The 10,882-nt window shown below is 55.8% G+C and overlaps 1 protein-coding gene across 2 annotated transcripts; it reads left to right on the plus strand.

Moving 5' to 3' along the window:
- Positions 1 to 457: 457 nt before the first annotated feature.
- Positions 458 to 5,361, plus strand: ACTB (actin beta). Of its 2 annotated transcripts, XM_075058267.1 has the most exons (6): positions 458 to 569; positions 2,066 to 2,194; positions 2,512 to 2,751; positions 3,280 to 3,718; positions 4,054 to 4,235; positions 4,610 to 5,361. In XM_075058267.1, the coding sequence occupies exons 2-6, from the start codon at positions 2,072 to 2,074 to the stop codon at positions 4,751 to 4,753; spliced, it is 1,128 nt and encodes a 375-aa protein (XP_074914368.1). In that variant the 5' UTR covers positions 458 to 569; positions 2,066 to 2,071; the 3' UTR covers positions 4,754 to 5,361. The 2 variants fall into 2 exon arrangements, with proteins under 2 accessions (XP_074914368.1, XP_074914369.1); XM_075058268.1 differs by lacking the exons at positions 458 to 569; positions 2,066 to 2,194 and adding an exon at positions 2,869 to 2,915 and having other exon boundaries at positions 2,659 to 2,751.
- Positions 5,362 to 10,882: the final 5,521 nt, after the last annotated feature.

Raw genomic sequence — 10,882 nt, forward strand, 5'->3', positions numbered from 1 at the left:
ACAGGCCGGCTCCCCCCCTCCTCCTCCTCCCGCACCGGGGCTTTGTGTGAGGCTTGCGGCGGTTCCCCTCCCGGGGGGGGGGGCTGCCGGACCACCGCGACCCCCGGAGGAATACGGGGGGGGGGGGGCCGAGCACAGCGGCAACAGGCCCCTTCCCCAGCAAAGCAGAGTGAAACTAAGGGGGATCGCACCCACAACACCCGCACCCCATCCCTCCCCGAATTTGCTTTGCCCCCCTCCCTCCCCAATATATTTTTTTTTTTTTTTTTTTTTGCAGGGCGGGCGGGGGGGGGGGGGCGCTGCCGCGCGCGCGCCGGCCCGGGGCGGGGCGGGGCGGGCGCGGCGGGCCGAGGGAGGCGTGTCCGGTACGAGGCGGGGAGGCGCGGCGGCGGCCAATCAGAAGGGCGCTCTCCGAAAGTTTCCTTTTATGGCGAGGCGGCGGCGGCGGCGGCCCGATAAAAACAGAGCCGGGGAGCGGGCGGGAGCCGCTGCGAGCTCTGCCTGCCTCCCGCGCGCGCGCGCCCCGTTCCCGCCACCGCTCTCGCTCCGACCGCGCCAACTCCCCGAAGGTGAGCGGGACCGGGGGAGGGAAATGGGGGAGGAGGAAGGGGGGGGGGGGGGTGTCTTCTCTCTCCGCCGGTAAATCGTTGTTATTATCGATATATTAGTTTAATGAAGCTTGGTGGAAGATGGCGTGCTCGCTCCCGGCGCTCCCTTTGTTTGCTGGGGGTGGGGGGGGGAGTCCGGTCCGCTGTAAATATTTTAAGGGATGTAGAAGGAGATGGCGCTTTAATAATAGTTTGGGGGTGCTGCTTGCGTGGGAGGGGGGGGGGTCGCCCCCCCCGCTATCCGTGGGGCTAATCCGCCTCGGTAAGAGGATTGCTGGCGGCCGTGCACGGCGTTGGGGGGAGCGGGCGGTTCGGCTATTGTGTCCCCGGGAGCGACGCGGGGCGGTGGGGGGGTGTGTGTGTGTGAATGGGGCTCGGGGCTTTGTCTGCTCGGCGCTGCACCCCCCCGCCCCCAATCGTCGGGGAGGGGGGACTTGGGGGGGGGGTGGTCCGCGGTCGGGCCTGGGGGCGTTGTCCCCTGTTGGGGAGGGGCGCAGCCCCAACCCCCCCCAGGCACATGCAAAGAGCCCCGGTGGCTTTTTCTTGCACGGGAATTGGGGGGCGGCACCCCCTCCCGAGGTTGTTGCATGGGAACAAAAGCTGCACGCAAAGCTGGGGGGGGGGGGGAGAGAAGGGGAAAAGAAAGCCCCCCCTGTGCCCGGGTAGCGGCAGTGCCGTTGTGCAGGCGGGCCGCCCCGTGTCGGGCTGGCACATGTGCCGGCAGCTGCCGCCGTCGTCCCCTCCCCATCCCCTTCCCCGTCCGTCCCCCCCCCTGCCATGCCAGCGGATTAAATCGGAGGTGGCGGAGCTGAGCTCGCCCTCCTCGGGGCAGGCGGCAATTGCATAAGACCCTGGCTTTAATCCCACCCGTGTTGCCGCCGGTCGGTGGGGCAGAGCCCCTTTCACCTTTGGCTAGCGGGTGGGGTGAGGTGGCTACTGCTTCCCCCCCCCCCCCCCGCCGAGGCTGCAGGAGCCCCTTTGCAACCAGGGCGAGCACCGGGCACGACCCACGGGTGCTGCGTGGAAGCGCGGAGCCCGGGCGAGGCGTCAAGCCCCGCTGGCTGGGCACACGGCGGGGCGCTGGGGCGTGGCAGCCACGCCCTGCCGGGTGGGGGGGGAGAGGGGCGTGGCCACCGGCATACCCCCCCAAAAAAACTGGTGGCGGGCGAGGCCGGTGAGGCGTGGCGCTCTCCATCCATTGCCTTTTATGGTAATAATGCGAGAGGGCGCAGGGACTTCCTTTGTCCCAAATCCGTGCAGCGCCGAAATCTGGTCAGGCGTCGCACCCTCTAGCGGGCGCCGGGCGAAGCGGTGACTCCGGCAGGAAGGAAATGGGTGGGGGGAAAGAAGGTCCAGGGCGGCATCGCCTTCCCTTCCACGCCCGCCGTGGTGGGGACCGGGCTCGGTGAGTGGTGGGTGACCGGTGATGCTCATGTCTCTTTCTTCTTGTTCCGCAGCCAGCCATGGATGATGATATTGCCGCGCTCGTTGTTGACAATGGTTCCGGTATGTGCAAGGCCGGTTTCGCTGGGGACGATGCCCCCCGTGCTGTCTTCCCATCCATCGTGGGTCGCCCCAGACATCAGGTAGGTGGCTGGGGTGCCCGGTAATGGGACAAAGGAGAGGAGTTCTCAGTGGAAGCAGTTCCCCTAGAGGGCATTGAGCTTCAAGAAGCCCTTTTATTTGGCTTTATAACACAAGAGGCTTCTGCGCTGCAACACAACTGGTGGGGAATATGGCTTCCTGCAGAGCTTTTGTGCAGCGTGTGCTGGAGCGGTTGGCCAAATGCCTTTCTTGATAGGGTGGGGGCAGTAATTGGAGACCCTGTTTTGGGAAAAGCAGGTTATCCATCCCGTGCGGCTTGCCCTTCAGCTGTACTTACTGCTTATTCTTTGTTATGCAGGGTGTGATGGTCGGTATGGGCCAGAAAGACAGCTATGTTGGTGACGAAGCCCAGAGCAAAAGAGGTATCCTGACCCTGAAGTACCCTATTGAACACGGTATTGTCACCAACTGGGATGACATGGAGAAGATCTGGCACCACACTTTCTACAACGAGCTGAGAGTAGCCCCTGAGGAGCACCCTGTGCTGCTCACAGAGGCTCCCCTGAACCCCAAAGCCAACAGAGAGAAGATGACACAGGTGTGTAAAGCTCTGGAGCTTGGAGCTACAGCAGATGTTGCTGCAGGCCAGCTCTCCTCTTCCATGTTGTCCTCTCTCCTCCTTCACCACTATTCTCCCTTTTTGCCATCTTTACAGGGTTTTCCTTTCCTGACCTGAGTCTCCTCTTTGCTGGACCTTGACAGGTTTTGTTTGCTCTTCTAAGCTGGCTTTCTCTGAGACTGAACTAGCAACTTGTCTAACTGCTGTTTCTGACTAGACACACTAATCCATTTACCAGCCTTGAGTGACTGTACTGTAGTTTACTTGGCATTTGTTTTGTTCCTTGCTGTGACATGCGGATGGGTCTGTTGTGGTGGTGTCCCTGCTCAGGCTCTGAGCTGGCAGGTGTGGGTGGAGACCAGGCAAGTTGAGCATGGACTTCGAGGGGGAGTGGAGAGAAGCCTTATCTAGGGACAAAAGTAAAACCGCTTGCATGGATTTGGTGTAGACCTGTAGCGAGAACCCTGTTTTTTGCTGTTGACTCAACCCCTCCTTTTCTTTCCCTAGATCATGTTCGAGACCTTCAACACCCCAGCCATGTATGTAGCCATCCAGGCTGTGTTGTCCCTGTATGCCTCTGGTCGTACCACTGGTATTGTGATGGACTCTGGTGATGGTGTTACCCACACTGTGCCCATCTACGAAGGTTATGCCCTTCCCCATGCCATTCTCCGTCTGGATCTGGCTGGCCGTGACCTGACGGACTACCTCATGAAGATCCTGACAGAGAGAGGCTACAGCTTCACCACCACAGCCGAGAGAGAAATTGTGCGTGACATCAAGGAGAAGCTGTGCTATGTCGCCCTGGATTTTGAGCAGGAGATGGCCACAGCTGCCTCTAGCTCTTCCCTGGAGAAGAGCTATGAACTCCCTGATGGCCAGGTCATCACCATTGGCAATGAGAGGTTCAGGTGCCCTGAGGCTCTCTTCCAGCCATCTTTCTTGGGTAAGTCCAACTCTTCTAGGATACCCTGTGCCCCTCAATGTTCCTTTCTGTAAAGGGTGGCTGGGAGACCATGGCAGCCAGTTACTGTATTATTGCTGGTCCATAGCAAGCTCTGTGCTGTCCCACCAGTTAGTCTCGCTTTCCACACAGCCTGAAGCTGTTTGTTTGAGGGACTTGGGACAGTAGAACAGGAGGTTGAGCCTGTCAGAGCTGTGGCTCTGTAGTGCCTTCCCACTGAAGGGGCTGCTGGTTTCTTGGTTGCCCATAGTAGCTCTTCAGGCCTCCTTGGCTGTGTCTGAGACCTTGCTGACTGGAGACTTGCTTCTTCCTCACAGGTATGGAGTCCTGTGGTATCCATGAAACTACCTTCAATTCCATCATGAAGTGCGATGTGGATATCCGTAAGGACCTGTATGCCAACACAGTGCTGTCTGGTGGTACCACAATGTACCCTGGCATTGCTGACAGGATGCAGAAGGAGATCACAGCCCTGGCACCCAGCACAATGAAAATCAAGGTAGGATGGAGTCAGGGTAACCTCTCGGCACCCCTGTTAATGCTGAAATGTAGAGTGGGTGGAGGGGGGTAAGCTTAATTCCTGCTAAAAAAAAGATAGAAACATACTTCTGTGTCTGGTGTGGCCTTAATGGCCTTGCTCTGGACAAGATGGCATCTACCCAACCATAGGAATAATGGGATTAGTGTAAATACTGGCTGCAAAGGTGGGAGGAGGGAGGTGGATGTGTGAGGTGTCTTTTAAGCCTGTTTGGACTTCAGGGTATCTTGGCCAAGGCTAGATAAGGGAATTAGGCAGCTCCGTCTTGCAGGGCCGTGCATGGGCAGTGAGTGTAGTATGACACTGTGCATCTGACCGATTCCTCTTCCCTGCAGATCATTGCCCCACCTGAGCGCAAGTACTCTGTCTGGATCGGAGGCTCCATCCTGGCCTCCCTGTCCACCTTCCAGCAGATGTGGATCAGCAAGCAGGAGTATGATGAATCCGGACCCTCCATTGTCCACCGCAAATGCTTCTAAACCGGACTGTTACCAACACCCACACCCTTGTGATGAAATGAAACCCATAAATGCGCATAAAACAAGATGAGATTGGCATGGCTTTATTTGTTTTTTTTTTGGCGCTTGACTCAGGATTAAAAAACTGGAATGGTGAAGGTGTCAGCAGCAGTCTTAAAATGAAACATGTTGGAGCGAACGCCCCCAAAGTTCTACAATGCATCTGAGGACTTTGATTGTACATTTGTTTCTTTTTTTAATAGTCATTCCAAATATTGTTATAATGCATTGTTACAGGAAGTTACTCGCCTCTGTGAAGGCAGCAGCTGAGCTCGGAGGGAGCCCATGCCAGTTACTGGTGTTAGGTTATAATTGCTTGTCTGTAAATTATGTAACCCAACAAGTGTCTTTTTGTATCTTTCCGCCTTAAAAACAAAACACACTTGATCCTTTTTCTCTTCGATTTGTCAAGCAAGCAGGCTGTGTTCCCCAGTGATAGATGTGAATGAAGGCTTTACAGTCCCCCGCAGGGTCTAGGAGAAGTGGTGCCAGTATGTGGGGGAGGGAGGGGCTACCTGTACACTGACTTAAGACCAGTTCAAATAAAAGTGCACACCATAGAGGCTTGACTGGTGTTGATTGTTCATTTTCTTTCTTCTGTGCCACTTCTTGACAGTTACTACATGCTCTGATCTAGCCTTGCCAGGCTGCGCAGGTCAGCTATCTGACTGGGGGTGGATGCTGGTGCTGCGGGTGGTCTGGTGTGCGAGCCAGATGGCTCATGGCGATAGAATGGGGAAGAACTGAGCCTGCCAAACCTGCACAGGTCTCCACGGCTGCCCTGGCTGGAGCTCTCCAGATACTGCTGGTGTGGGCCATAGGGAGCTGCTGGAGGAGCTGGGCTTAGTGGGGATCCAACTGCACCTTCTGAAATGCTGACTTGAGTCTCCTTAGCAGGGTAGTATGACTAGCTTTGGATTGAAAGCAAGCGGGAGGGTGGTAGTGGTGCCATAAATGTGCAAAGCAGCTGGCTTTTCCCTTAGCTAAGGGTCCTTTGGCTAGTCTGCAGACCCTGCCATGGGGCAGTGTCCCCTCTTCTCCCTGCACCAGATGCCTGGAGCTTTTTTTGTCCTCCTGGTTTTCCCTGGGAGGGAGTCCTGTGTTCAGGCTGGGAGACTCATGCTCTCTGGCAGGCTGCTTGCTGGGTGGAGCAGCTTTCAGGTGAAAGCAAGAGAAAGTTTCTTGTGAAGTGGAAAAAAAATGACTTCAGAGAGCAGAGCCACTGGGCTGTTACACATGGCTGGGCAGGGCTGGGAAAAGGGTGTGGGGAGGGAGGAAGCTCTTGCATGGTGAGTGACCATTACAGCTCCAGGACTTGCTGTGGGCAGTGCAGATACCTGCCTCTAGCCCAGCCTCTGCCAGAAGGCAGGTTTGCATGGCTTCTTGGCTATGTCCTGATCCTCTGGGCTTTTGAATCTTCAGTGAAGCTTCAGCCGTCTTTGATGGATCAAATTCTCCAGTTTCATGAAAAGGAGCAGCCACGGCGGGGACCCTCACAAAGCTGTGCAGGGAGCTGAGACCCTGTTGGGCACAGCAAAGCCCGCGAGCCCCAGGAGCTGGAGCCACTGCTGTGGAAGGAAGGAGACAGAGAGGATCAAGGCTGCCAGGTCAGGGACCAGGGAGAGCAAAGCCAGGTGACACTGTGCGTTGCCAACTTGGGCAGACCGGACCTTGGAGCCTTGCTCACAGGCGTGCTGGCTTCTCAAGGCTCCTCCAACCTGCCTGTCTTTGAAGAGCTAATGGCTGTGATTGTGTCATGCTCACAGCAGATGAAAGGCAGGGAACAGGCTCCATTGGCTCTTTAATCCTCTGCCTGGCCTGATCCTGCTCCAGCATCGTGCTGTGTTCAGGGTGGACCTGCTGGTTTCTGCCCTTCATCATCTCCCTAGCCTCCCTCCTGGCTGCCCCAGGTGCAGTAGGAGCCTGGCAGGGCTGTAGGTGCAGACACTGGGCTGTGAGCAGACGAGTTACTGGAAGCACCAGTTTGCAACAGGGGAGGTGAAACAGGTTGGAGCAAGGCCCAAACTGGGCTTATAACCTGAGGTCTTGGGGAAATGGGGTGAGGAGGCAGCAATGGCAGCTCCTGGGGAGGGAGCTGGTGGGAGCAGGGCAGGAAAAAGGCCAGGAGGCAAGAAAAGATGATGACAATAAAGAAATGGGGTGCCTTTCTTCAGCCCTCACTGAAATGGTCGCTGATCGCTGTGGAAAAATGTGTTGAGACACAAAGAACAGAAGAGATGATGGTGGCGGTGAGGGAAAAACCACAGAGCAGCAAAACACCAGGGGCCGAGAGCAGCTCAGGCAGGCAGAGGTGTGGGCACAGGGAGAGGGTGAGCGATGGGCTGGTGCAGAGCCGCTGGGCACAGGGGAGCCGGGCTCATTTTCATGCTCCAGAGCGCAGCAGGCGAGGCTTTCTGTTAGTTAACACTTTGCAGGGTGTTTTCTCTCCTTTCTTGCTATGTCACTTGCTGTTTCAGGCAACCAGCCCCCCAATAAAATGAGGCCGAGCCTTTCACAGCCCTTCCTGATGCCTCTCCGGCGGGAGGCTGCAGCGTGCATGGCTACTCTGCAGGCTGCTCCAGCAAGGCTCAGTTTATTCCTCCTCTGGGCCATTACATGCTGGAGAAAAGAATGTGGCGTCGGGCAGGGAAGCCTGTGAGCATTACTCACTGCTCCCGACTCCGACAAGCAGGGGGGAGCCCAGGGTGGTTTCCTCTCAGGAACGCCAGGCGCTGGAAGAGGGGGGATTTTTTTTTTTTAACTGCAGTTTCTCCATCATTGTGTTTCGCAGGGCATGGTTCACCCCTCGCTGTTTCACAGAGGTGGGGAAATGCCGAGGGGCCTGTCACAGGAATGGCGGTAGAGGAGTTGGTTTAGCCATGTCCTGGTGCTTGAAGCCACCAGCCATGGGCAAGACTCAAAGGAGAAGATGTGTAGGGAATAATCAGTCCCCTGGCTACCTCCTCCTCCTCTCCAACACACAAATAGCTGGGGTTGTGGGGGGACCAGGAGGTTTAAAACAGCCGTCCATGGGCCAGGCTGAGTGCATCCCAGTCTGGCTCAGTGGCGGTGATGTACTGGGATTTCTCAGGCCGCAGAGACGGCGGGACTCAGCTATAGATCCTTGCAAGCCACCCAGCCCTTTCTCGCCTCCCTTTAGCTGCCCGCGGGGAGCTGGCTCAGCTCAAGGGAGCTGAGCAAACACATTTTACTCCCTTTCTTTCCCCAGAGCTCCCAACTTTCGCTCCTGCTGGAGACAGTCACTGGCACTTCACCTGCAATTAGCTGGTGACCTGGAAAGTCACCTCGCTGAGCTGCTTATGGAATCAAGCCACCGCCAGGAATTAGTGCTGTCCTTGGCAAAGGAGACAGTTGCAGCTCTCGGGATTTAGCCCTGAAGGGCCTCATTGTCTCTTAGCTGTGTCAGGGAGTGTTGACTAGAAACGGTCCCCGGCTGGGGGGGTCCCATTCTCTTGTTAGCGAGCGTGTGCTGCTTCAGGAGAGGAGCCAGCTGGCTTCATGCAAAAGTCCCAGGAAATCCCAGAGCATTCAAACAAAACTGGCCTCCTCACAGAAGTCCCCTCCAAGGGAGCAAAGCATCAGCTTCAGAAAATGGGCTTTCCGAGGTATCGGTTCAGGGATGGGACTGTGGGTATCGGCTGTGCTTGGGGCAGGAGGAGTCCTGGTCTTTGAAGCTGGTCTTTGCAGAGGGATTGCTGACCTGGAGTCTGCCCTGACTTGTATTATACCCATCTGTAAGCTACTTTAGGAGGCCTTACAGTATTAAACTGTATCAAGTATTGAAAATCACTTACAACAGTGGAGCTAGCAGTTCACCCAAGCATACCAAGAGCTCTGGCCACTGTAGTCCGGCTGGGCTTTAGTCATGCTGACAAAAAGATGAGATGTCCAGACCATATCAGTCTTAGGAAGAATCAGAGGAGAGAAATGACCCAAGACTTTGCAGAGGGAAAACTATAAAATCCTCAGGCCAGTCTGGCCTTGAAGAGTTAAGAGATTTTTGTCTTATACAGACCAAAATATCTTGATACTAGCATTAATTTCTTTGTTTGCCCTCCTGGACTGGGACAGCGTGGTATATGCCTGCCTTCTTTGGGCTAAGAAAACTGTGTATTACAAACAGATGAACAAAGTCTGCCCTGAGATGGCCCAGCCCTGAACTGAACCCATCTTCACAGAAGGCTCCCAAGGGCCCACACTGAGAAGAGTGTTCCTGAAGCGAGGTACAGCAGGGACGGTTTCTCCTCTCACTGGCTGGCCACCTCCCAGTGACCATCTCGTGAAATGCCAGAGTTTGGTGTAGCTGTTCGTTTCCTTTCTCCTTTACTGCCCATCTGATGCCCTGGCGCTGCCTTGTGTTTAATCTCCGTGTCTTATCTATACTACCACATTGCTCTTTTATTTGGTGGATCATGAGTCCAAGTGCAGCTCCTCTTATGAACTGCTGGGAGCCTGGTTTCTCCTTGGGAGGTTCTTATACCTATCTCTGTTCCCAGTTCTTATTTGGGGTTGTCAACTGCTGTCTGGTCCATGTACGCCCCAGGGCTGGAGGGAACCTGTGGCTAGCCCTAATGCAGGCTGCTCCAGCCGATCTGGCTCTCTGGGCAGGGCTTTTACTCTGCTTATGGGCCTTGCTGATGATTTTATTTAACATTTGCATTGGAAATGCAGGTCTCCTCCACCCCGGTCTCTGCTTTCTCTGCTGACTGCAAATATGGTAGGTTGGTATTTTTCCCAGATGTCAAACAAGTTGGTCTTGACTGAAGAGCCTCCGGATTTAATTTGTCATTACCTTCCATTTAAGTGAAACACATGACAAACAAAGCAGGTACAGATTCTCTAACCAAGGCTCTCCCTCATCTGAGGGCTGAGGGGTTTTCCTCTTCAACTCCAGAGCCTTCTCATAGGCCTAGAAGCAAAATAGGTAATGAAGACTTGAGGCACTTGCTATTTCTAAGTGAAACCCCCAATCTACCCCTAATCTAATTCCTGGCCTTAAATGGCAACAATCAAGCAGGAAGAAACCAGCAACCTATTCATTTTCCTTTGTGGGTCATCTTTAAAACAGATTTTCTATGAACAAAATTCCCGAAGCATACACGTAACTGGAAATTCCAGCGCTCTGGTCCTGTCTGTACTTGAGATTTGGGATGAGGAGCTACTAGTAACAGTGCTGAGCCAGCTGCTCCCCTTGGACGTTGCTGTGTGCAATGGCTGTGCTCACAGCAGCCCTGGATGACTTTTGCACGGCTGTCTCCGCATCGGTGAAGCGAAGGATCGTATCTCAAGCCCACAGCCCAAGTTAGAATATTTAGCCTGGTTAGAGCCCAGATTGATGATCATCGCACACATGACCAGCGAACCTGAAACCGACAGGTTTATATTTAGGGTTTTCCTGGGAGGAAGAGGCTGGTACCTGCAGCCCCCTTGTTAGCACCAAGCCGTTCAGTGCTCGTGGGTATCCCGTCTTCCACACCCCGGCTGCTTCCAACCCACAGCATGAACCAGGAGAGGGTTCTTCTCAAAAATGCCCCGCCACCTCCCCAGAAAACCAGGGTGCTAACGCAGCCAGTGCCCCGGGGGCTGCACAACAGCCCGGGGTGGGGGTGTCCCGCCAAACCGGCGGGGCTCCCTCTGCTCCCCGCTGAGTCACTGCTGTGCCCTGTGGCTCCTTGCAGGGCAGATTTACATTTTCAGAGCCGACTCAGGGCTTTGCGGAGCTCGGACCTGGTGTGAATCAGCTGCCGGGGTGGCAGAGGGCCCGTGACTGGGAGCTGCTGCTGCTGAGGGCGGAGGAGGCCGAGCGGGCGCTCGTCTGGCTCCTGCCGTCCCCGACACCTCAGCACCGGTGTCCTTGGGGCAGAGGCGAGGCAGCCGGGCTGCTGCCCGCCGAACAATTCGGATTTCGCCTCCGCAGAGACCTGCCGCCCTCAAGATGAGGGCGTCCTCAGAGCCAACCGAGGCGAGCGTCCCAACATGGACCCGCCACTCCCATCATGGCGGCGGCGCCGCTCTCAAGATGGCGTCGAACACCGGCTGGTACCTCCCCTCCTTCCCGCCGCACGCCAG

This window comes from Buteo buteo, chromosome 27 (assembly GCF_964188355.1).
Source record: "Buteo buteo chromosome 27, bButBut1.hap1.1, whole genome shotgun sequence".
Taxonomy (NCBI): domain Eukaryota; kingdom Metazoa; phylum Chordata; class Aves; order Accipitriformes; family Accipitridae; genus Buteo; species Buteo buteo.

Excerpts from the sequence above, each read along its gene's own strand:
- ACTB (XM_075058267.1), top strand. The coding sequence starts at position 2,072 with ATGGATGATGATATTGCCGCGCTCGTTGTTGACAATGGTTCCGGTATG. Across the intron at positions 2,195-2,511 it reads TGGGTCGCCCCAGACATCAG|GGTGTGATGGTCGGTATGGG; the intron begins GTAGGTGGCTGG and ends TTTGTTATGCAG. Across the intron at positions 2,752-3,279 it reads ACAGAGAGAAGATGACACAG|ATCATGTTCGAGACCTTCAA; the intron begins GTGTGTAAAGCT and ends TTCTTTCCCTAG.